Source organism: Camelus bactrianus, chromosome 1, assembly GCF_048773025.1.
Source record: "Camelus bactrianus isolate YW-2024 breed Bactrian camel chromosome 1, ASM4877302v1, whole genome shotgun sequence".
Classification (NCBI taxonomy): Eukaryota; Metazoa; Chordata; class Mammalia; order Artiodactyla; family Camelidae; genus Camelus; species Camelus bactrianus.
The window spans coordinates 38,981,191-39,009,014 of record NC_133539.1 but is presented as its reverse complement, the minus strand read 5'-3'; the positions used below and the strand labels follow the sequence as shown (position 1 = coordinate 39,009,014).

The following is a 27,824-nucleotide window of genomic DNA, read 5'->3' as shown; positions in this document are numbered from 1 at the left end:
AACTGGAATAAAAGCCCAAGTCTTCACCATGTTCTACAAGGCCTTACATGACATGGCCCCTGGTTATTTCTCAGTGGCCTCATCTCCTACAATTTCCTCCTAGATCACTCTATTCCAGCCAGCACGGACGCCTTGCTGTTCTAGAACACACCATGCACATTCTCATCCAAGAGTCTTTTCACTTGCTGGGCTCTCTATCTGGAAAGCTATTCCTCTGAACCTTTGCATGAACTGCTCCCTGACTTCAATTAGATGTCAGAGAGGAACCATGTCTCGCTATCCTTTCTTTTATTATCTTCCTCTATTTTTTGACATTTTATACATCTATTTACTTGTTTTATTACGTCTTCCTCACAACACAGTAAATAAGCAAAAACACACACATGTCACGCCAGAGACTTGAGTCAATGAACACATGGGAAGAACAATAACACAATCAAAACCTGAACATCAGAGTTTACTGTATGTTTAGTACCATGGTCAACACTCAGTATCACTGAGCGTTACCTTTCTCTCTAAAACTAGAAAAGAAGGCTAAGTGTAATTTTAATTTCATACATGCTTTAAAAATATTGCAAAAAATAAAAAACAAACTTAACAAATGAAACACTAATTGGAACTTAGTCAGATGTCCAGTTCGAATTAAGAAGCCAAAATTTTAGACAAATTTCAAAGAAAAATTTGGCATTCTAGGTTATACAGAAATACAGAAACTAGCAATATAATAGTCTATATCCTTATAGCATCAGATACCACTTTTTCTTTCACTAAAAAGTATTTAGATGTCACAATTAAATAAATTGGTTAAAATTCAATTGTTAATTATTCGAAGTAGAAAGAGACTTCTCCAAATTTGTAAAATTAATTTCTACTTCAAAAAGCAAGACTGTATATTTTACTAATTAGACCCATGTTTTGAATGCTGTACTTTTAACCAAAGCAGTCACAGCACTTAATCCAATGCAAAAATTAAAAAATTAATCTACTTTAGATATTATCAATTTAAGTTTGATTTAGAGAAATACAAAGGTTCTACCTTAAGATATTTCTCTACCCCAAATCCCTCCTTTATTTACCAACCAAATAGCACGCAACCTCAAATTCCAACTCGAGAATCAGAGGAAAAGTAAGGAGGGTTTTCCTTGAGATACGTGATCTTGAGTACTGAGAAGTTTCAAGGGTGTTCTCAGCTCTTCTGTATGTCATTACTCTTTCAGCACCAAGGTTAGTTCTTAATGTTCTTTTCTGAGCTCTACCACTTCCTTGCTTCCTAGAGTTCTTTGCCTTTGTTTCCAGCCTTTCTCAATAGACACCTTCTTACGAAAAGGGGAAAAATGGCAAGAGAAGGATATCATCCAGCAGGGGGAGTGGGTGGATAATTTAATATAAGGTAGTGGTAGGTATTAAAATCTTCTCTAACATATAACTTCTGGTTATCCTTACTGGAATTTTTTGGTAGAAAGGCACACTGGAGTTAAATATATTAGTAAGAAACTGCTTTCTAAATAAACAATGTATAATAATTTCAGCTACTTTGTAAGAGTTCAATCTTACAAGTATGTCCAAATAAGACTAATTTTAACATTTCTATTTATTCATATAAACAAATATTTATTGTGTATCTACTAAGTAGCAGGTACAATTACTGTTCCGGGGGCTATAGAGAGAACGAAATCAATAAAATTCCAGGTCTCATGGTACTAATGCACTAGTGTAGGAAGATAAGACTATAAAAGAAAAAAGAAAAAAAAAAAAAAGCCCAAGAAGTCACATGGCAATAAAAACAAAGAAAAGGAAAAAACAAGAGATGGGGATAAGGTATAGTGATATTTCAGGGAGTCATCAAGAGAGGTCTCTTTCCCAAAAGAAGTGTAATAGCAAGCAGGACAATTATTTTCAAGACTGATTCAGGCAAAGGGAGTAACAAGTACAAATGCCTAGAGATGGGATTGTGGTTGGCTGATTCAATGTGCAGAAGAAAATCAGTGTGGTTGAAGATGCATGAGTAAGTGGGCTTTTTAAGTTTAAAGAGTTGTTTTTATTTTTCTACCCACGAAAATATTTTGTTTTTATTTTTCTACCCATGAAAAGATTTGAAAAGGTTTAATGGTAGTACATTCATGAATATCTGCAATGCCACAATTCTATAAAACAAGATCCTTACCTTACATTCTACCATGCTAAGTCACTTATAAAATGAACTTGGGAAAAAAAAAAAACAACAAACCTTTAAGTTTGGAGTTTTTAGAATGATAAAAAGAAGAGTAAATATAAAACTTTACCAAATATGCCATGGTTTATCTTTGATGTTCTCTAAACACAGTAATTGAGACACTTTTACAGATGTCACTGCATCTCTAAGATCCATTTTGTTCGCAAAGAATAAGATTGGTATTCGGCGATGCTTAATATCTGCAAGAGAAAATAAGACTATCATCACACTTCCAGCTTTTTGGGTTATCTTCCCCCAAATCCTTAAAATTGAAATCCACTAAAATTGTTTTCCAATCACTTCCTTCCATATCACACATACATAAAACATTTAAAGACATACTGTCATGTATGGATTTGAGTGATAAGAAACTTTAAAAAATACTTCTTCCTAAGATTATCTGCCCTCTGGTTGGAACTTTAAAACAAAGATGGATGAAGTGGGAATGGAGGGCTCATTAGACAGTTACTGAACAGCACCTAGAAAAGGGTCAAACATTTTGTTTCATTTTTATTGTCAACACAAAGGAGGCAAACTTCAAACAGGAGTAGGCGGAGGACAAACTGGATCTGATTTTACATTTTAGTTACAGTATTGTAAGTGACAAGCTAGATAAAACTGCAACAAGATGTTTTTATCTAGGTACAGTTTTGGAAATATTTTTCATTGTTTTGAATATGTAATACATTTAAATAGTTCAAAATTCAGAAGACATAAAACTGTATGCAGCACAAGAATCTCCCTCCCACTTTTGTCCAACACCATCAATCTGACCTCCCTAGAAGAGGCAACCCATCTCATGTTTCTTGGCATGTTTATAGAAATATTTTACATATTTGCAAATAATTATTATATATTATTCTTTTTAAATTAAATTAAAATTTTTTATTGTAGTTGATTTACAATGTGTTAATTTCTGGTGTACAGAATAGTGATTCATTTATGCATATATATATTCCTCTTCATATTCTTTTTCATTATGGGCTATTATGTATTATTCTTTATACAAATAGCAGGCTATTCTATTTTATACCTCTTGCTTTTCACTTAATTTCATAGCTTGGAGATTGTCCCGTATCAGTGCATACAGAGTAGTTTCTTCTTTATTTTAACAGTTACGAACGTTCTGTCTTTTACTACTATCAACCATAATTTATTTATACAGTACCCAACTGAGATACATTTGTTTTGTTACCAATATTTACAACTATAAATAATGCTATAATGAATAAACTTGTAGAAAGGAAAATTCGTACATGGGCTACAATGTCTATAGGATAAATCAGAGAAGTGGAATTGTTGGGTCAGAAATGTAAATTTCTATTTTGATAGACAGTGATTACCAAACTGTCTTCCCTCTAAAGTTGTATCAATTTAATATCAACAACAGTGTATAAGAATGAGTGTTTCTGATTTTTCCGGTCAAGATGGTGACGTGGTACGACCATGAGCTCACCTCTCTTCACAACTACAACAAAACCACAACTGAATGCTAAACAACCATAGAATAAAAAGACTGGAACCTAGAAAAAAAGATCTTCTGTAACTGGAAACATAAAGAGGAAGCCACAGAGGGATGGCAGGAGGAGCGTGCTCACAATATAATTAGGTCCCATACCCCTGGGGTGGGCGACCCACAAGCTGAAGAATAGTTAAGTCACAGAGGCCCTCCCACAGGAGTGAGAGCTCTAAGCCCCACGTCAGGCTCCCCAGCTTGGGTCCTGGCATTACGAGGAGAAGGAGACCCCAGGACATCTGGTTTTGAAGGCCAGCAGGCCTTGGCTCTAGGACTCCCATGGGACTGGGGGAAACAGACACTCCATTTGCTTGGTAAGTGTACACAGAAACTCGTGTGCACCAGGTCCAAGGGCAGAGGCAGTGATTTTATAGGAACCTGGGCCAGGCCTGCCTGCTGGATTTGGAGGGTCTCCTGGGGACGTGGGTGATAGCTGCGGCTCACTCAGGGGACATAAAAATTGGTGGCAGACATTCCAGGAGTGTTCATCTACATGAGCTTTCCTGGAGGCTGACATCTTGATTGGATCATTAGCACCAAGACCTAGCCCCACCCAACAGCCTGTAGGGAAGCCTCAGGCCAAACAACATACAGGTGGGAACACAGCCCCATCCATCAGCAGACTTCCTAAGCCACAAAGGCCTCTAGACACAGCCCTGCCCACCAGAGGTTGTCCAGGATCAAGCTTCACCCAGCAGTGAGCAGGCACCCGGCTCTTCCTGCCAGGAAACCTGCATAAACCTCTAGTCCAGCCTTATCCACCAGGGGCAGATTTCAGAAATAAGAAAACAATAATCCCAAAACCTGTGGAAGGAATCCACAAACACACAGAAAGATAGATGATATGAGGCAGCAAAGGAATTATCTCCCAGGCCAAGGCACAAGATAAAATCCCAGAAGAAGAAATAAGTGATGAGGAGATAGGCAATTTACCTGAGAGAGTTTAAAGTAATGATGGTGAAGATGTTCAGAGAACTCAAGAGGAGTATAGATGCACAGAACAAAGTTTTTAGAAAAGAGTTGGAAAATATAAAGAATACCCAAACAGAATTGAAGAATAAAATTACTGAAATGAATAACACACTAGAAGGAACCAAGAATAGACTAAATGAGGCAGAAGAACGGCTCAGTGAGCTAGAAGACAGATAAGTAGAAATCACTACTACAGAACAGAAAAAAGAAAAAAGAATGAAAAGAAATGAGGATAGTTTAAGAGAACTCTGGGACAATATGAAATGCACTAATATTCGCATTATAGGGGTTCCAGAAAGAGAAGAGAGAGAAAGGACTTGAGAAAATTTTTGGAGAGATAATCACTGAAAACTTCCTCATCTTGGGAAAGGAAACAGTCACCCAAATCCAGGAAGCACAGAGAGTACCACACAGGATCAACCCAAAGAGGAACACACCAAGGCACATAGTCATCAAATTGACAGAAATTAAGGACAAGGATAAAATATTAAAATTAGCAAGAGAAAAGCAACAAATAACATACAAGGGAACTCCCCTAAAGTTATCAGCTGATTTTTCAGCAAAAATTCTACAGGCTAGAAGGGAGTGGCAAAGATATATTTCAAGTGATGAAAGGGGAAAACTTACAACCAAGAATACTCTATTCATCAAGGCTCTAGTTCAGACTTGATAGAGAAATCAAAAGCTTCACAGATAAACAAAAGCTAAAAGATTTCAGCACCACCAAACCAGCTTTACAACAAATGTTAAAGGACCTTCTCTAGCAATCAAACCATAAGGAAAGAGAACAAAGAAGAAAGAGAAAAGAAAAAAAAAAAAAAAAAAAGAGACCTACAAAAGATTGCTTTGGCTGTTCGGGGTCTTTTGTGGGTCCCGGTGACTTCTGGAATTGTTTGTTCTAGTTCTGTGAGGAATGTCGTGGGTATTTTGACGGGGGTTGCGTTGGATCTGTGGATTGCTTTGGGTAGTGTTGATTCTCCCAATCCAAGAGCACAAGGAATCTTTCCATTTCTTTGTGTCATTGGTTTTTGGAGTCTAACCTCCTTGGTTAGGTTTATTTCTGGGTATTTTGTTGTTTTCGATGTAATGGAAATGTTTATGCCAGTTATAAAATTCTGGTTTTTGAAGTGAAAAAAAGGTGAATGATAGGCCACAAATGGCAAAATATCCTTCTTTCCTATGGGTGAGCTAATGTATTCCATTATATATATATATATTGCATCTTCATTATCTATTCAACTATTGATGTGCACTTAGGATGCTCCCATGTCTTGGCAATTATAAATAATGTTGCTATTAACAGCAGGGTATATATATGTCTTTTTGAATTAATTCTTATTTTGTGGTTGGCTTTATCCCTTTGATAACTATGTGAGTTTAAAAAGCCAAAGCTCTAAACATTCTCAGAAACAATGAACAGTACATATATGTAAATTAAAAAAATTCATGTACAGTTAAAAAAAAAAAAAGAACTGAGCTATCAAGCCATGAAAGACATGGAAGAAACTTAAAAGATGTATTATTAAATGAAGGAAGCCAGTATGAAAAGGCTAAAAACTGTACGATTCCAACCAAATGACATTCTGGAAAAGGCAAAGCTACAGAAACAATAAAAAGATAGTGGTTTCCAGGGGTCTGGGGAGAGGGAGGGAAGAATGAATAGATGGAGCACAAGGGATTTTCAGGGCAAAGAAATTATTCTGTTTGATACTATAGTGGTGGCTACATGTCATTATGCATTTGGCAAAATCCATAGGATGTACAACATTAAGAGTGAACCCTAATGTAAATTATGGATTTTAGTTGATAATAATGTGTCCATGTCGGTTCATTGATTGTACCAAATATGCCACACTAATGAGGGATGTTGAGGGTAGGGGAGTATTTATGTGTGGGTGGGGAGTGCTATGTGCAAACTCTATTTTCTGCTCAATTCTGGTGTGAACCTGAAACTGCTGTAGAAAATAAAATCTATTAATAAAAAAAGGTCAAATAAGTCAAAAAAAAAAAAAAAAAGAATGAGTGTTTCCACTGCCTATGCCAGAAGAGTGTTATCAAACCTTTTGTTCTTTTCTATATGATAGGTGATAGATAAAAAATACACTCAGAATGTGTCTACTTACACTGTTTTTAGAAAGGTTAGAAACCTTTCTATATATTCAAAACATGCTTCTATTTCTTTTGTTTCTGAACTATCTTGTTATATATCTTTCCCCCATTTTTCTATTGTTTTTATTTTCTTATTGATTTGTAAGAACACATTAAGCAGTAAGGAAATAAATCCTGTAGCTATGGTATGAATTGCAAATATTTTTCCTTGCTTATCATTTGCCTTTGACTACTCATGGTTCATTCTGTCATTCAAAACCTTTTTTTTCCCCCTAGGATTCTGGGTTTCATGTTGTAGTTAGAAAGGCTTCCTCTTGCCCTCAAACTATTTAAAAAATCCTCCCCGTTTCTTCAACTGCTGTAATAATGTAATTTTTATATTTAAACATTTAGTCCAGCTGGAATTTATCCTGGAGAACAAACTGTCAGAGTGGATTAAAAAGCAAGACATAACTATATGATGTATACAAGAAACACACTTTGAACATAAGGACACAAACAAGCTGAAAGTAAAAGGCTGGCAAGACATAATATGCAAACGTTTAAGAAAGCTGGCATGGCTACACTAACATCAGATAAAGTAGTATTTGAGACAAAAGGTGTTATCAATGAAAAAGAAAGGCATTTAAAAATTATAAAACGGTCAATTAATAAAGCAACAGTTCTATGTGTGTATCTAAAAGACATGCTTCCAACTACATAAAGCAAAATTTGAGAGTATTACAGGGAAATACAAATAAACCCACAATCATAGTGGACACTTCAACACCCTTCTTTATGAAATTGATAGACAAGTAGACAAAAATATCACTAAGAATGTGAAAGATGTGTGATTATTTTCGACAGGACTGAATGAAGAGCCAACTTTGGGACAACGTGTGGCCGGTGGTGGGAGGAAAACGCGTGTCTGCACCCCCAGACGTCTGCCCGCTGGCTGTGCTGCTGCTTCTTCCAGATGTTCTTCTTAAACTGCAGCACAGAGCCCTCATTTCAAGGACTGTCCCCATGCAGGCGCAAAATGGCTGAGTAGAAAGACACTGAGCTCACTTCCTCTCATGGGCACAGATTATTCACCAAATAACTATCAATGAAAAGAAAAGATTCTAAAACCAAATATATAAAGGAGAAATTACAATGAGATGGGTAGGAGGGGTGGAGTTGAGATACAGCCAAATCCCATAACCCTGGGGAGGTGACCCAAAAATGGGAGAATAATTGTAACTGCAGAGGTTCTCCCAAAGGAGTGAGAGATCTGAGCCCAACACTAGGTGCCTCAGCCCAGGGGTCCTGCACTGGGAAGATCAACCCCCAAAGCGTTTGACTTTGAAGGCCAGCATGGCTCACTTCTGGGAGTCCCAGAGAGCTGCAGGAACAGAGACTTCACTCTTAAAGAATGCACACAAAAATATCACATGTTTCAGGACCCAGGGCAGAAGCAGTAATTCAACAGAAGTCTGGGTCAGACTCACCTGCTGATCCTGGAGTGTCATGGAGGGGTAGGAGGCAACTGCAGCTCACCCTGGGGACACAGACACTGGTAGGGGTCATTTTTGGGAGCTCTTTCTACCACGTGGACACTGGTGCCAGCAAGCTCCATTTTGGGATCCTCCCTCTAGGTTATTAGCCTCAGGACCCAGCCCCAGCCTGGCCCAGTGGTCTGTAGGCACCAGTGCTGGGATGCCTCAGGCCAAGCTACTAACTGGCGTAGACACAGGCCCACCCACCAGCAGAAGGGCTGCCTTAAGACACCCAGAGCCCACAGCTAACTGTGGGAAAAGCCCTGCCCACCAGATGGCCCTGGATCTGGTCTCACAGAACAGTGCACGGGCACTAGACTGAAGACATTAAGGGCCCTCCCAGCCAGACACCCCAGGAGACACCTCCATCCACCAGTGTGAAAGCACCAGCCTCAGGAACCCTAAGGCCCTGGGTCTGCCCATGGCAAGCCTGCTCTAGTCTTGGGCCCAGCCCTACCCAACAGTGGGCAGACATTAGACAAAACCTCAGCCCTGCGGCCTAAGGACCCAGCCCACCTACCAGCAGGGCAGACCCTGCTCTGGGATTGGTTGGCCCTGACCCCACCCAATAGCAGCAGAACACAAGCTTCAAGACAACTTCAGGCCCCATCCCCATACTCAACTGTGTCACGAGAGGACTCCACTCATCAGCAATCTGACACCTGCTCTGAGACCCCAGGAGCCAGCTCTGCCTGCCAGTAGGCCAGCACTAGCTCCAGTACCTGGCTTCAGCCACCAAGGGGCAGGAAATAGCCCCAGAGTCTCCCGGACCCTAACTCCACCCAAGACTAACACAGCTCTAGCCCCAGGGCTCCCTGGATTTATGGTCAGCCAACTTAGCCAGCTGGTCCTGCCAACCAGCAGCCAGGAGCTTCCACACAAGGCAGGACCTGGCAACCAAATGAACCAGGGGTCAGCCAAGCCTACCAGATTCCTCACTTAGTCATTCTGCCATAACAGGACCCATACAGCACTCATGGAGGAAACCCTAGAGCACAAAGCTCTGGTGATGAGAGGGGAGGGCACTGCTGAGAAGCAGAGGGCATCTAAAAAGGCCACTTCTCCAAGGTCGGGGAATGTAACCAACCTATCAGATTCATAATGATAAAAACAACAAGTTAGGCAGAATAAAGTGACAGAAGAACATATTTCAAACAAAGAACAAGGTAGAACTCCAAAAGAGGAACTAAGTGAAGCGAAGACAGGCAACCTACTGGAGAAGTTCAGGATAGTGATCATAAAGATGATCAAAGAACTAGGGAGAGAATGGATGCATAGAGAGAGAAATCAGAAGTTTTTAAGAAAGAATTAGAAAGTATAAAGAACAACCAGAGATGAAGAATACAGTAACTTAAATAAAAATTACATTAGAAGGAATCATCAGCAAGCTGGAAGACAGAGTAGCAGAAACCACTGATGCTGAATAGAAAAAAAAAAAAAAGAAGAAGAGAAATGAGGACAGTTTAAGAGATCTCTGGGACAACATCAACCACACTAATATTTGCATTATAATTATAAGGGTACCAGAAGGAGGAGAGAGAGAAAGAGCCTGAGAACATACCTGAAAACATAATAGCTGAAAAACTTACCTAATCTGGGAAAGGAAATAGATACCCAAGTCCAGGAAATACAGAGTCCCATACATGACTAACCCAAAGAGAAACACATGTTGTAATAAAAAACAGTACAAGTTAAATATAAAAAGAGAATATTAAAAGCAGCAAAGGAAAAGCAACAAGAACCACAAAAGAAACTCCCATAAGGCTATCAGCTGATGTTTTAGCAGAAACTCTGCAGGTCAGAAATGCCTTGATATACTTAAAGTGATAAAGGGAAAAACCTACAACTAAGAATATGCCACCATGCAAAGTTCTTGTTCAGATCTGACAGAGAGATCAAAAGCTTCATAGACAAGTGAAAGAGTTCAGCACCACCAAACTAGCTTTATATGAAGTATTAAAGGAACTTATTAAAGTGAAAAAGAAAAAGACACAACAAAAAATATGAAAATCATGAAAGGAAAAAGTTCATTGATAAAGGCAAATATATAGTAAAGATAGGAAATCATCCATCCACAAAAGTAGTAGGAGGGTTAAAAGACAGAAATAAAATCATTTATATCCACAACATGCAGTTAAGGGATACACAAAGAAATTGTATGCAAAACATGATATGCAACAGTAATCATGAGGGGAGAAGAGTACAAATATAGGATTGTTAAAATTCATTTGAAATTAAGAGGTCAACAACTTAAAACAATCATATTAATATATGCTAGCTATATATAAACCTCAAAGTAACTACAAACTAAAAATCTATACTAGACATACACAAAAAATAAAAGGAATCTAAATATAACAGTAAAGAGACTCATCAAATCACAAGAAAACAAATGAAGGAAGGAACAAAAAAGACCTACGAAAACAACCCAAAACAATGAACAAAATGGAAATTAAGAACATATATATCAATAATTACTTTAAATATAAATGGATTAAATTCTCAAAAGATACAGTGTGGCTCAATGGATACAAAAACAAGACCTATATATATGTTGCCTACAAGAGTTCCACTTCAGATCTAAACACAAACAGAGTCAAAGCAAGGAGATGGTAAAAGGTAGTCCATACAAATTGAAATGAAAAGAAAGCCAGGGTAGCAATATTTATATCAGACAAAATAGACTTCAAAATTAGACTGTTATAAGAGACAAAGAAGGACATTACATAATGATCAAGGGATCAATCCAAGAAGAAGATACAATAATTGTAAATATATATGCACCCAACATAGGAGTGCCTAAATAAATAAAGCAAACATTAACAAACATAGGGAGTAACACAGTAATAGTAGGGTTTTTTAACACTCCGCTTAAATCAATGGACAGATCATTCAGACAGAAAATCAGTAAGGAATCACTAGCCTTAAATGACACATTAGATCAGATTAACTTAATAGATATATACGTAGAACATTCCATCCAAAAACAGGAGAATACACATTCTTTTCAGTGCACATGAAATATTCTCCAGGATAGATCACATGTTAGGCCTTGGTAAATTTATGAAAATTGAAATCATATCAAGCATCTGTTCTGACCACAATTCTATGAAACTAGAAATCAACTGCAAGGAAAAACCCCAAGAAAATGACAAGCAAAATACAAAAGCATGTGGAGGCAAACAACATGCTACTAAACAACTAATGGATCACTGAAGGAATCAAACAGGAAATAAAAAAAATATCTGGAGACAAATGAAAAGGAAAACACAATGATCCAAAATTTACACAACACAGCAAAAGCAGTTCTTAGAAGGAAGTTTATGTGATACAAATTTACCTCAGGAAAAAAAATTCAAATAAACAACACAACCTTACATCTAAAGGAGTTAGAAAAAGAAGAACAAACAAAACCAAAAGTTGTAGAAGGAAAGAAATCACAAAGATCAGATCAGAAATAAATAAAATAGAGACTAAAAAAATCAGTAAAAGATCAATGAAACTAAGAGCTGGTTCTTTGAAAAGATAAAAAAAAATTGATAAACTTTTAGCCAGACTCATCAAGAAGAAAAGAGGGCCCAAATCAATTATATTATAAATGGAAAAGGAGAAGTTATAACTGACATACAAAGGATCATAAGAGACTACTACAAACAACTATATGCCAATAAAATGAACAACCTAGGAGAAATGAACAAATTCTTAGAAATGTATAGCCTCCCGAGACTGAAACAGGAAAAAACAGAAAATACAACAGACCAATGAAATTGAGTCAGTTAAAAAAACTCAAAAAACAAAAACTCCCAACAAACATTAGTCTAGGACTAGATGGTTTCACAGGTGAATTCTACCAAATATTTAGAAAAGAGATAACACCCTTCTCAAACTATTCCAAAACTTGCAGAAGGAATGCTTCCAAACTCACTCTTTGAGGCCATTACCACCCTGATACCAAAACTAGACAAGGCTATCACAAAAAAAGAAAATTATAGGCAATATCACTAATGAACAGAGATGCAAAAATCCTCAACAAAATATTAGCAAACCAAATCCAACAATACATCAAAACGATCATACAACATGATCAAGTGGGATCCATCCCAGGGATGCAAGGACTTTTCAATACCCACACATCAATCATTATGACACACCACATTAACAAACTAAATAAAAATCATACAATTATCTCAATAGATACAGAAAAAGCTTTTAAAAAAATTCAACATCCATTTATGATTTAAAAAAAAACTCTAGAAAGTGGTATAGAGGAAACATACCTCAACATAATAAAGGCCATATATGACAAACCTAACGATAACATCATACTCAATGGTGAAAAGCTGAAAGCATTTCTTCTAAGATCAGGAACATGACAAGAACGCCACTTTCACAACTTTCAGTCAAAATAATATTGGAAGTCCTACCCACAGCAGTCAGACAGGAAAGAAAGAAAGAAAGAAAGAAAGAAAGAAAGAGAGAAAGAGAGAAAGAGAGAAAGAGAGAAAGAGAGAATGAGAGAAAGAGAGAAAGAAAGAGAGAAAGGAAGAAAGAAAGGAAGAAAGGAAGAAAGGAAGAAAGGAAGAAAGGAAGAAAGGAAGAAAGAAAGGAAGAAAGAAAGGAAGAAAGAAAGGAAGAAAGAAAGAAAGGAAGAAAGGAAGAAAGGAAGAAAGGAAGAAAGGAAGAAAGGAAGAAAGAAAGAAAGGAAGAAAGGAAGAAAGGAAGAAAGAAAGAAAGGAAGAAAGGAAGAAAGGAAGAAAGAAAGAAAGGAAGGAAGGAAGGAAGGAAGGAAGGAAGGAAGGAAGGAAGAAGGAAGGAAGGAAGAAAGGAAGAAAGGAAGGAAGGAAGGAAGGAAGGAAGGAAGGAAGGAAGAAAGGAAGAAAGGAAGAAAGAAAGAAAGGAAGAAAGAAAGAAAGAAAGAAAGAAAGAAAGAAAGAAAGAAAGAAAGAAAGAAAAGGAATCTAAGTTCGAAAGGAAGAAGTTAAACTGTCACTGTTTGCAGATGACATAATCCTCTATATACTAAATCCTAAAGATACCACCAAAAGACTACTAGAGCTCATTAATAAATTCAGCAAAGCTTTAGGATACAAAATTAAAACACAGAAATCTGTTGTATTTCTACACACTAACAATGAACTATCAGAAAGAGTAAATAAGGAAATAATCCCATTTACAATTGCATCAAAAAGAATAAAATACCTGGGAATAAACCTACCTAAGGAGGTAAAGGACCTGTACTTGAAAAACCGCAAGACAGTGATGAAAGAAGCTGACGATGACACAAATAGATGGAAAGATACACATATACTGTGTTCATGGATTGGAAGAAATAATATTGTTAAAACGACTATACTACCCTAGGCAATCTACAGATTTAATGCAATTCCTATCAAAATACCAATGGCATTTTTCTCAGAGTTAGAATATTTCAAAAATTTGTATGGAAACACAAGGTCCATAAATAGTAAAAACAATCTGGAGAAAGAAGAACAGAACTGGAGGAATCATGATCCCTGACTTCATACTCTACTGCAAAGGTACAGTAATCAAAAGTGTGGTACTGGCCCAAGAACAGACACATAGATCAATGGAACACAACAGAGAGCCCAGAAGAAAAACCCATGCACTTATGGTCAGATAATCTACAACAAAGGAGGCAAGAATATACAATGGAGAAAAGACAGCCTCTTCAATGAGTGGTGCTGGGAAAACTGGACAGCTACATGTGAAGGAATGAAATTAGAAAATTCTCTAATATCATATACAAAAATAAACTCAAAATGGATTAAAGACTACCTGAAACCATAAAACTCCTAGACAAGAACATATGCAGAACACTCTTTGACATAAATTGTAGTAATTTGGGGGGGGGGAGAGGATGTGTCTCCTAAATCAAAGGAAATAATAGCAAAAATAAACAAATGGGACCTAATTTAACTTAAAAGCTTTTCACAGCTAAAGAAACCATCAACAAAATGAAAAGACAACCTACTGAATGGGAGAAAATATTTGCAAATGATATGACTAATAAGGGATTAATATCCAAAATATATAAATAGCTCACACAACTTAAAATAAAAAAAAAAGCAATTAAAAAATGAGCAGAAGACATGAACATTTTTCTAAAGAAGGCATACAGCTGGCCAACAGTCACATGAAAAGATGCTCAACACTTAATCATCAGAGAAATGCAAATTAAAATTACAATGAGGTATCACTTCACACTTGTCAGAATGGCTATCATAAAAAGAACACAAATAACAACAAATGTTGGTGTGGATGTAGAGAAAAGAGAACGCTTGTACACTTCTGACAGGAATGTAAATTGGTACAGCCACTATGGAAAACAGTATGGAGGTTTCCCAAAAAACTAAAAATAGAACTACCATATGACCCAACAATTCCATTCCTGAATATTTATAAAAAAAACAAAAACAACTTGAAAACACTAATTTAAAATGATATATGCACCCCAATGTTCATAGAAGCATTACTTAAAATTGCCAAGATATGGAAGCAACTTAAGTGTCCACCAACAGATGAATGGATAAAGAAGATGTGGTACATACAGTGATTACCAGTAGGGAGAGGAAAGGGGAAGGAGCAAGATAGGAGTGGAGGATTAAGAGGTATAAGCTACTATATATAAAGTAAGTTACAAGGATATATTGTACAAACAGGGAATATAGCCAATATTTTATATTAACTATAAATGGTACAAAACCTTTAAAAATTGTGAATCACTATGTTTAAACTTATATCAACTATACCTCAGTGAAAACAAAGAATGTGGAAGGTGTGAATAATACTATCAACTGCCATTTATAGAACTCTACACTCAAGAACAGCAAGATATACATTCTACATAATTGCAGATGGAATGTTTACCATACTAAACCAAGTATGTTAGACTATAAATGTCTAAGGATAAAAATCATGCAGAATGGGTTCTTTGATCAAATGGAATTAAATTAGAAGTCAATTAAATTAGAAGTCAATAACAAAATTCCCAAATATTTGGGAAATTAAATGATATACTACTAAATAATCCAAGCATCAAAGAATTTACAAGGTAAATTAGAAAATACTTTGACCCAAATATTTAAGAAATATTCATACCCAAGGGCCCTGCAACTTCACAGTCAGGACTGAGATTTGTTTACAGCCCCAGGCAGAGAGTCTGGATTTGCTCTCTCTGGACCCTTTGTGGACCTGCACCTCTGGGACAAATAGGCAGTGAACAGAGTTCCGTCACGCATGGCGGGGGCAAGTACAGGTACTTACAACAGGATGACAACAGGCCGGTGTACTGACCTCATGTGGAAGTGGGGCTGGGTCTGTGCTGACCCTGTGGTGCAGCGCTGATTCAGGTGTGTGACTACATGCTCACTATGGCAGGCCCTAGTGCCAGACATTGGTGGATCTGGGCTGGTGGTTTCTGGGGCCCAGAACCCGGGGGACACCAGAGTGGGTGGCCGACATTCCCACAGCAAAGGTGGGGACAAAGGCAGCGTCAACAAAGAGTACTTTGTAAGCCCGCATAACAAGTGACAGAGAACACCACAGAAGGCACTTCCCAGTGGACATCTCTTGCCTTCTCTTCTTCCCAGCTGAAGTGCTCCAACCCTGCCTACTACACACCACAGCTCAGAAATGGGTCTAGAAGCTCCTATTTCAGCAACAGGGGAGCAGACCAGGCCCCTGTAAAGGCTCTGACAACTGCAGAACAAAAAAGGAGGCCCAGCTAAACAACAACAATCAGGGCAGGCTCTCACAACACCAACCACAACCCCAATCAAAGGGTAACAGCCAACACACATGGAATAAAGAGGTGGCAACCATCCATACTAAGAACAGCCCTCGCAACAAAACTATTAGATGCACACAGTCTACACAGGAACACTACCACTTTAAATAAAAACAAACAAACAAACAGTCCTTCAAGACCACAGTAGATAACTGGTACTCCTAAAGCCACAAAGCCAGAGAAATACAAGTAAAATGAAGAAGCAGAGGAACCACTCCTAACTGCAAGAACAAGAGAAGTCCCCTGAAAGAATGAACGAGATAGACCTCAACAATCTACTAGACCATGACTTCAAAAACGGGGTGATAAAAGCATTGAAGGAAATAAGAGAGACTATGAATAGAGAGAGAATACTATAAAAAGGAAATCGAAACTATAAAGGGGAGCCAATTAAAAACAGAAAACTCAATGGCTGAGATAAGAGCCAAGCTAAAGGCAGTCAAAAGCAGACCAGATAATGCAGAGGAATTTTCAAGTGACTTAGAAGACAGGATAACAGAACTCACCCAATCAAAACAGCAGACAGAAAAGCAAGTAAAAACCAATGAAAGCAACATAAGGGACCTATGGGATAATATAAAGCATGCCAACCTATGCATTATAGGGTCCCAGAAGGAGAAGAAAGAGAGAAGGGGATTAAAAAGGTATTTGAAGAAATCATGACTGAAAACTTTCCAAATCTAAAGAAAACAGATATCCAAGTACAAGAAGCACAGACGGTCTCAAAAAAGAACCCAAACAGATCTACACCAAGACATATTATAATTAAGATGACGAAAGTAAAAGATAAAGAAATGATTCTAAAGGCAGCAAGAGAAAAACAGAGTTAGTAACAAAGGAACCCCCATAAGGCTTTCAGATGATTTCTCTACACAAACACTGCTGGCCAGAAGGGAGTGGCAAGATATATTCAAATTCCTGAACGAGAAAAAGCTGCAACCTAGAATACTCTATCAGGCAAGACTATCCTTTAGAGTAGAAGGAGAGATAAAGAATTTCACAAACAAGCAAAATCTAAAAGAATTCAGCAATATCAAACCCATCCTAAAAGAAATATTGAAAGGTCTACTCTAAATAGAAAAGAAGCAAGGAGCAGGAAGCTATAGAATAAGAAAACCATAACTGGAAATGCAATAACCACAATGATTTGCAATAGAATAAACATGAAGATGTTAAAAAAAAAAAAGGACATCAAAATCATTAAAGTGAATGGGAGCAAGAAAATTTTTTTTTGTCACTCTCTCTTTTTTTTTTTTATTTCATTTTTTCCATCATTCTTTTTAGGATGTTTGAGCCTACATGACTATCCATCCAAAGCAAAGACAGAGTAAGAGGTTAACATACTTGAAAAACAGGGTAACCACAAATCAAAAGCATACAACAGAGTCATAAAAACCAAAAAGAAACCAAGCTAATACAATAGAAAATTATCAAACGAGAAAAATCATATGATATCAATTGTATGTGGAATCTAAAAAAAAAAAGAGAGAGAGAGACAAATGAACTTATTTACAAAACAGAAACAGACTCACAGACAGAAAACAAACCTACAGTTACCAGGAAGGGAAGAGAGTGGGAAGGGATAAATTGGGAGTTCAAGATTAGCAGATACTAATATACATAAAGTAGATAAACAATAATACTATATAGCACAGGGTACTATGTTCAATATGGTGAATAAGAATATGAAAATGATATGAATCTTCATGCATTATGCTGTACACCAGAAATTGACACACCATACTTCAACAAAAATATATTTAGAAAAAAACTTGGATAATTCCTCCTCCTCACTCAATATTTGAATAAACTTGAGGTTGTCCAATAAAAATACCAAAGATACCATGATTAAGCAGCAAGAATTGTCAGAAAGCCCCATACTATTTCTGTTCTATTTCTAACAAATTCATATTTCTTTTAAATCATTTTCTAAAAGTCCTAACACAAAAACCACTTAAAATCTTTCTGCATGAGTAAGGATCAAAATGTGGAATTCCACAATACTACTGGAGAACTGTTAGTAGTGTGGGGAAAAAAAAGAGTATCTATCAATAGGTGAAAGACTGAATAAACTGTGGCATATTTGTACTATGACATATTATGCATCATTAAAAAGAATAATTACATTTATGAAATTTGACTTGAAAGGATTTTCATCATGCAGTATTATTTGAAAACAGGAAGATGCAGAAGAGTGTACAGAATATGATCCCATTTTAGTAAGTAACAATGACAGTCTTCACAGCCCCCAACCATACACAGTGGGCCTTTTATGTCTGCAGACTCTGAATCCACAAATTCAACCAACTGCAGATGGAAAATATTTGGGGAAAAAATGACAGAAAGTTCCCAAAAGCAAAACTTGAATTTATCGTATGCTGGCATTATGTACACAGCATTTACATTTTGTTAGGTATTGCAAGTAATGTGGAGATGATTTAAAGTATGTGGGAGGATGCGCATAGGTTCTACAGAAATACTACACCACATTACATAAGTGACTAGAACACTTTTGGGGTCCTAGAACCCCTTAGTCACCTATGGATACCAAGGGATGAATATATATATCTATGGTACCTATATATGTATATGCATATATATATGAAATGGTATTATATAATGGTATAAAGAAAAAATATCAAACTATTAATACTGATATATTATATTATATAATATCATATAATATTGATATATTAAAAGGGGGTTGAGGAACTGGCACTAGTTTAAAAACAGAAAAGATCTGTTTTAAAAGAATTCCCTACAACAAATATGTAAGAAATGCTGTGGTTACACATACATACATGTAAAAAGATGGTAATCAAAAAAAGTTAACGTGCTGCAAGATGGATTTTTACTTTCTTCCTTATTCTTTACCTGTTCACATTTTGCAATTGACATGTTATTTATGTAATCAGAAAAAGGGCATTTTTATTTTCAGGGAAATACAGGTCAAAGACCTGGAAAACATTGCAAAAAGGTCTGAAATTTTAAAAATATATGCTACACATATATACTACACAGTATATTACACAGTATAAACAACACTTTTGCTCGTCTGAAAAACAGAACATCATACATAATCAGACTCCAAAGCACAGTGGACATCACAGTCTGAAAGACACACACGTGTACCTGGATGATTCAGAAGAGTATCCAGTTCTTCTTTGGCCACAACCATTCGTAATCTATCACTACTATCAACGACAAAAATAATGGCTTGTCCTTCTCTGTATAATATAAAAAAATGAGAAAAATTAAAGATAAACTTACACATTTTTCTATGTTTACTACTCATTTGCATTTTCTAACCTGCATATTATCTCTTCATGTCCTATATCCATTTATCATTACAGTCTTTGGTGCTGTTTCTTACTAGTTTATACGCATGATTAATATATTAACCATGTGAGTCATATTTCATGTACAATAATTCCTTTTCATTTTGGATCATAATATGGTAAATCCAATAACTTATTTCATAATTAAAAAATAACAAATAAAACTATAATCCTATTATATAGATACAATCATTAATACTTCCATGTAAATCACTTTCAACGTTTTCTTTTTGTATATTCACATATGACTATCTACATCTGTATATAAAGGGAATCCTGCTGTTTTATACTGTCTTTCTGATATATATGTACATGATCTTTTTTTACAGTACAGTTTGAACTACTTTTATATGAAATATTAAAACTCTGTCCTATGGTTTCTCAAATATTTTTCTACCATAACCATAGTGAGAAATACATTTTACATTAAGATGCAGTTAGACAAGTAATTATATGTAAATATATTTGAAATAGTCTCCTGAAACAATACTTACAAAGAGCTTTTATTTTACTCTATTTGATGTTTTTAAGTTGATAATCAGCCACTGAAACTGGTTTAAGGATTCACTTACAGATCACAGTGGCACTTCAAAAACCAGATTCCCTCCATACATTTCTTTTAATGGTTATAAAGTGCTCCACTGTATAGGTGTGTCATTAAATACTGTATTAAACTTCCACTGTTGGACTTTATAGATTACTTCCAATTTTTCTTTACTATGAAAAACTCTGGGATAAACATCCTTCTAAACACATTTTTAAAATTTCTTGATACTTTAAGATTTGTTCTTAAGAATAAAATTTCTAGGCATACACACAAACTTCAAAGTTTCAGATAAACATTGACAAATTATCTTCCAGAAATGCTGAACCAATTTATACTACTACCAGCACTTTTCCTACCCTCTTGCCAGCATGGCTCTTACCATTCTTTCCAATTTTTTACCATTCTAACAGCACATATTTAACTTTGTGTTTTGTTAATTGCTAGTTAAATTCAATATATTTTCATATATATATCAGACATTTATATATTTTTGTGAATCACTTATTCTAGTCATAAATTAAGATTTTAAAGTTCAATGTCATTAGTTATCACATGCATATAAAAATAGAACAACCTTTTAATACCATTTTCTACTATTATTTTAAAGAATGAATGCAGATTATCACAGTCATATATTACTGATGGGTATAAAAACTTGTACAACTGAAAATATCTATCAAGAGCTTTAAAAATGTTCAATCATTTTGAGCCCAGTAATTTTATTACTGGAATTTATTCTAAGGAAGCATGAACTATGACAAAGACTCATGCAGCAAAATGTTAAGTGAAGTGTTTATAATGTTCAAAAACTGAGAACAGCCTTTATGTCTAAAAATAGAGAAATGATTAAGCAAATTTTAGCACAGGAATATGAAAAAATATTAAGACAGCCAGAGAGTTACACTCTTTGTACATTTTTCCTGACTTACCCTTATCATAGAACATTAAATGGAAAACTATAGCACATGGTCTATACTTTAGAAGGTTGCTTTCTCAGTTATGTAAGGTGTACATTATGTATTTAAAAATAGAAGAAACATACCAAGATTAACAATGGTAGTTAGTAGTGAGATTTATGGGAAACAATTTTTTGATACTCTTTCCTATATTTTTCAAACATTAACTCCTTTCCAAATACACACAGCCTACAATGTATCTATAATATTGCTGAATTCATTAACTTCTTCCAAAAGATTTTGAAGAAAAAGAAGCTAAAATCAGAAAAAAGTTTCCTTTTTTCAACTACTATTTTCTATGTAGTACTGTGTTCTCTGTAAAGTAATTAAATGTTATTTTTTAAAAAGTAGCTAAGTATGTTTTTTCAAAAAAAAAAAAAATCCTATACCGAAAACTGAAGTTTCCTTAAAAACAAAACAAAAACACCTCACATTTCCCCAGGGAATTTAATGCAGGATACCACAAACATTCCACCTTTCCTTTTCCAAACTGATCCTCAAATCTGAGGTAGAGAGAAGAGACTGCTTCAGAGGTCCTCTGTATCTTTATGATTTAAATAGGCCTTCAATCTATTAAAGTACTTGCTGAAAAGAATATCTGGAATAAATCTCCTTTGGTTCATATCTAAGGAATACAGTATTTGTTCCTACATTAGTACGAAAGAATTAACCAATGAAAATCAAAACCTGATCTGGCAGTCATCACATAGCAGTTCATTCTGACAAAAGGGCATTTAGTGAAGAGATACTGTTTATAAGTTTCAGACTCCAAGAGTGAGTTACACAAATAAATGAAGGAGTCCTAGCAATATCAGAAGTTACTGAACTCATTTTAACACCACAAGCAAATCTCGAGAGGGTATAATACATTTGTATCCTAGCAACTTGACAGTTGTTAATCTCAAGTAATTACCACTTGATTTGCACATGCTGAAAAATTTCTTGTTTAGAACTGTTTGTAGAACAAATGGATCAACTATTACTGCTGTTATTTTAACAAAATTTATTCAGTAAGTATTTACTGATCTATATACCTACCATCATGCGTGGTCTTGAAGAAATAACCTGAATAAGAAAAAATCCCTGATTTTGAAGAATTCATAGTCTCATTAGGGAGGCAGCTATGGTACATGACATTAAGATGTAGTAAGTATGATTACAGAGATATGAATGGACAAAGTACTGTGTGAACACTGGGGACAGAATAACTGGGCAAAATAGTGGAAACTTCACAGAGGAGGTGACTTTTGAGCTAGTTCTTAAATATAAGCTGCAGAGAAGCAGGGTAAAATTGGGCATTAAAAACAGAGCACAGCATATGCAAGGCCCAAGGTCACAAAGGATCTGTAGCATTTGAGAAATAATGGGAAGTATGATTATACATTTTTTAAGTTAGGAAATACACTTAAATTATATAAAAAATAAACATTGCAACCCAGCTCATGTAATTATTTGGATTTCTAATCATTGCTTTTTATTAAAATATGACCATCTAGTTAACCAACATTCACAGACTTACTTATAATAGTGTTCCCAGAGATTTCTGTATCTTCCTTGACCTGACATGTCAAACACTGTAAAAGACAAACTACAAAACAAAACAAACAAAACAAAAATTTAAAAAACCATATTATAAACTACTAAAAGTATAGCTTTTAATTAAAATTTTAAATTGTTTTCAACCAAAGAAACCACCCTTGAATATACAATATTCTACTCAGAGCAGCTTTCAAGTACAAGTGCCATAAGATGAATTTATTGAATATAAATATGATTTTATAATGAGTAACATATAAAAAAAGATGTTTTCTTTGCTAGTGAGGTTATCAGAGTGTATCTAAAACCTAAAGTCTGAATAATAATCCAGGGGTAGTGGTACAAATATTTTAACATCTATGGGCTTCTTAAAACAACAAATCATTGTTTTCTAAGAGCAGAGGAATGACTAGGTAGATCTAATATCATTTTTCACCCACAAATTCTTAACCACAAGTATAATAAAGTGAATTACCTGGATGATTTAAATTTCTCTATGCTGAATCCTATAGTTGGAACTATATCTTGAGATTGAGCCTTTAAGAGAAAAGATAAAGTTTAGAAATTCGCAATTAGCAAAGGTGAATTTTTCCTCAGGCTAAAAAAAAAAAGCATCCAGATTTTCCAATTCTAAAGTCTGCCACTAAGGAGATGAAAGGATTAAACAAAATCGTAATTTTGGAATGGGACCACTGTGTATAAATTCATCATAAAAGTTTAAGGTTTACTAATTAGGAATCTGTATAATGTATACGTCTCAATTCACATTTTGTGACTTGCTGCAAGTTATCATGGACTTAAAGGGTTTGATAACTCACCTTTAGCTCACATATAGGACTTTCTAATACTTCAACACACACTTACTGAGTTTATATATGCTACAGAGGACTGTCCTCATGTCTAGATGGTGATCTACATGGTCCCTGCACTCATGAAATTTATAATCTAGAGAAGGTAAACAGCAATAAACAACTAAGGTACAAGGGAACATAACTGTGAGCAGTGATAAGTGAAATGAAAGGTGAGTAAGGGTGGGGGACAATAGGGCAGAAGAGGGCTGGCATAGGAACAGCCTGTCTGAGGTGACATCTCACCCAGGAGTGAGTGGTATGGAGGGGAAGAGCTATGACCAGATCTTTGCAAAGAACATTCCAGTCAAAGGAATTAGCCAGGGCAGTGACCACAGACCACCACTCAGGGAAAGCAGAAGGCTTATACATCTAACGTAGATTGAGTAAGGGGAAGAGCTGTATGTGACCATGTAAGAGTGGTGGGGCCTTGAAGGCCCTGGTGGGGACTGTGTGGAAAAGAGATTGCAAGGGGCAAGAGCACAGCGGGAGACCTGCTGACAAATCCCACTGGCAAGTAAAACGCCTTAAACCGACAAGTTAACTCATCATATGCCTCATAATACTTCTACCATCAAAACTGTTCTTCTTTTTGAATAACAGTCCACCCACTTTCTGATTCAGATGCCTAGGAGTTATTCTTGACACCTCCCCTTTTTTACGTTCCCTACATAACCGTTCTCTAAGCTTTGCTGGCTCTATCTCACTAACATAGCTCAGGCCCTTATCATTTCTTACTTCAAATGACTACACCAGCCTCCTGATTACCCCTAATTGCTAAGATACTACTTTAAACAAGTTATGTAACTTCTCTAAGCCTTAGTTTTCTCAAATGTGAAATATTATATTATTAACCTTAACTTATAATGTTATCATGAGAATAAAATGAGTTAACGGATGCAAAATACCCAACACAGCGTTTGGTCCATAGTAAACACTCAAGAAATGTTTGCTATTATTTGAATTACTTGCTCACTGATTTCAGTCTTGCCCCCTATTTTCTCCATACTGTCAAAAGTGTAACTAAAAAAAGCCAACAAAAACCAAACACCATCTTCAGGTCATCTTGTTGCTTTTATGTAAAGACAAGAGAGGAGGAATTGATGTCTCACGTCATTATGCTCACTTTGGTAGTCTACTTCTGGAAATTTAAAATTCAAGTGGAAAGACAGAAGCTGAAAAGTCACTGTAGCTTGATCACCTGAGCAGTAATGTGCTAGTGACAAGGCCTCCCCGAGTTGCCCTGATTTTGCTTCTCTGAAATTTATTTACTCAGCTTTTCCTTCCATCTTGTGAGCTGTCTAGTATACTTCCAAAAATATCTTTCTTTTTATGTTAGAAAAATTTTATTTCCCGCTACTCAGATTCCTGCCTCATACCTTACGGGCCCTTCCCTGCAAACAAACATACGAATAAAGAGTTTCCTAATTTTTGTTGTCTAAAAAGACCCTACTGTTTTGATTTTAAGGATTTTCATGTGATAAATCATCAGCTATTATACTCAGGAAAATTCTAACAATAATAAAAAAGTGAGGAAGTTAAAAGTTGAAGGAAATCTCTGAAAATATACCTCAAATGAGCAGCTTTCACTGAATTGTAATTAGAAATTGGCCTAGCCTCTCCACAGTCTCCCAGCTTCTTCACAAACTCTTTTTTAACTTGCTGTTTCACCTGCTATAGGAAAAGCTTACAAAGCAAGCAAAGAGGGTAGAAATTATTACCTAAGTGCAACAGATCATCTGAGATAGCCCAGGAATACACCAACATCAATAAGACTAGAACAAGATTTCTGAGAGAGAACCTATTTGGTTAGTTTTATTAAGTCTGCTAAAAATGATATCCTTGATGCTATTAATCATCATTCCCTGCCCAAAAATGAAAATAAAAAGATCACCCATCAGTCCACTTGTTCAAAAATATGTTTCAGTACCAAGCAATAGTCTAGGTATTGGGATTCACATTGAACAATACAAGATCTATGCTCATATGAAATTTAGTTTTAGAATGAGGAAAAATTTAATAAACCAGTTACCAACTGAATATGCAAGATAATTTCACATTATTTTAAATGTTAAGAATATAAAACTGGATGAAGTGATAGAATGAGAGCATCTATGTTGGGGAATGAGGCAAAAGTGGGAACTTTAAAAGACAGGTGTTTATAGAGCACATCTCTTAAGAAAATGACCAGATTCTTGAAAAGAGTTACCAGGTTAAAATGTACCTCCTCTCTCTCCCTATCCATCAGTTTAGAAAACAGCAGCAACCTCAATATATTAACAATAAATGAACATTAGGACAACTTAATACTAAAAATCAGTTTGCGTTCAGAAGGTATCTAGTTATCTAGAAACTGATTTTATCCACAAAAAATAAGAGACTACTATAAAATGAGATTTGTAATTTCTTTCGTAAGGCATTTCCTAATAGAGCACCGTAGATTTCTATAATTCACTTAATTCATTAACAATAATGTTTCTCATAGTGGAGATAAATTCACAAGAGACTCTTCTTGGGTTCAAAGGTAGGGAGGAAGTAAGTTTTATATCTATACCTGAGTGACAGAAGTTTTGGGCTTTTAAGAAGTTCCATTTCAAGCAGCCTCTTGGCTATTAGCACCAAGTTGTTTTTAATTAAAAAAAAAAAAAGCAAAGCAACTTACTTGGCTCTCAGAATGTAGATGTCAATTGTTCTGAGGAGATAGGACAGTTGCATAAGGATTAAGTGTCAGGATATGGTGTCAGAAATTAGGTGATCCCTTTAAAAATAGCCCTGGAGCTAGTCTATGCTAGTTCCATAATTCACTAGAGGTAACACAGAGACAGGGATGTTGTGAAGCAGAAGATTAATTAAAATGCTTTAGTTATTGGCTGTGTGCCCAGGTTTTCCTGAGGGCTCTCCCTGACTAATACGGTGTTTAGGCAATGTCAACAGGTCTTTTACAAGACTAGTCTGAAATTGAGATATTAGAATATTTCAAGATAATAAACCGAGCTCATGCTGCCTCCTCTCTTTCTGCCCCAAATTCCTAGAAATGACAGGAGAAATTATGGAAAAAAATCTATAACTAACCTAAAAAATAAGAACAACTGTCTTCAAATGACCAATATTATTTAATGAAGAAAGCTGTTTCCACCCGTATCAAAGATTATTCCTATGGTAATAAACTTGTCTTGGGACAAAAGATTGCTGAACTATTGAGGATGATGGAATAAGAGAATCTAACTTCTGTTTTGTTCTTTGAATGTTATTTCTGCCAATTTGAGTATAGCAGGCATGGGGTGGGGTGCTGTTCCACTTTGGGGTTATTAACTGTGGCTTTGGTTTCAATCATTTTGTACTTATTTGAGACTACTTAAACCAAAAAAAATTTTCTTTTGAGGATATTCCTTGATATGGAGAAAAATGGAAGTATCTCCTATAGAATAGGATCTTACCTAAAGAACTTCCTTACAATCTTGCTCACTTATTGCTGATGGCCTTACCTGCAGAAGTGCAGGTCACCAGCCACTGAATTTCTTAAACATTAGCCCAGATTGATCTGCTGATAGTTGATTCACAGTATTGATTAAGGACTATCTGGGTATGGTCCTACTTTTACGACACATCCACTGCTCTCTAATTCAATCCTGGACCTCATTCAATTGGGTAGGATGCTGTATCTTCCTCTTAAGGGCTGATAACAAAATTTCTTATATTCATCTAGGTCAGGAGACAAGACTCCCATGTACACAGGTTTTTTAACCTGTCCTCCTTACTAGGGAATAATATGTTTCCCCCTGTTTCTATACAGAGAAAACTCCAAAAATGACACTTCTAGTTTACTCTATTTCCCCTCTCTAATTTTACCCCTCTCTATGGGGGAAAAAACAGACTTCTTTAACTGCTAAGTGTGTGAAATGGAACTAAGCATCCTTTGTTCTGCCTCTCTCTGTCCCTGTCTGTCTCTCTCATTTGAGAGCCACATGCTTATCTAAATCATGCATACTCATCACCTGTTCTGAGCCATGCAGTGATCCTAGAAGAGTAGGATCTTTCCCAGAGGAAGAACGCTTGCATTCTGGGATGTTAATCATAATTCAAGAGACTGTTAGCAAGTCCTCTGACCAGACCTAAACCTTGCCCTCCAAAGTCAGCTTTTTCAATACACTTGCTATTTTTGATCCCTGCCTAACTTCAGCATATCTCAGCTGATTTCCAACTCAGCTGGGGAGCCCCTTAAAACACCTAAATTACTCTCCACATCCATTTTCAGCTTCTTATCCCAGCTGCCTAAAACTAATTCCCACCTGAAAATACACCAGCAGTTAGTTATTTTCAAGTGGCAAATTCATCCAGTAGAAGAAGGGAATGATGACCAGAAGAAAAGAAATAATGGCATTTTCGTAATTCCAAATAGCAAACTGAAACAGAAGTAAAACTGAAGCTGTTGCAATAAGAAAATGGAGCAGTAAGGCTTCTGATTC

At 35.9% G+C, this 27,824-nt stretch overlaps 1 protein-coding gene across 1 annotated transcript in view; it reads right to left on the bottom strand.

Moving 5' to 3' along the window:
- Nucleotides 1-27,824, bottom strand: part of ARL6 (ARF like GTPase 6) — a 41,848-nt gene that overhangs the window by 9,191 nt on the left and 4,833 nt on the right. The window contains exons 3-6 of the mRNA XM_010966432.3: nt 22,986-23,047; nt 22,494-22,562; nt 19,266-19,360; nt 2,283-2,412 (exon numbers count right to left, since the gene is read on the bottom strand). Of these exons, the coding sequence (XP_010964734.1) occupies nt 2,283-2,412; nt 19,266-19,360; nt 22,494-22,562; nt 22,986-23,047 (356 nt within the window). The remainder of the gene's footprint in view (nt 1-2,282; nt 2,413-19,265; nt 19,361-22,493; nt 22,563-22,985; nt 23,048-27,824) is intronic.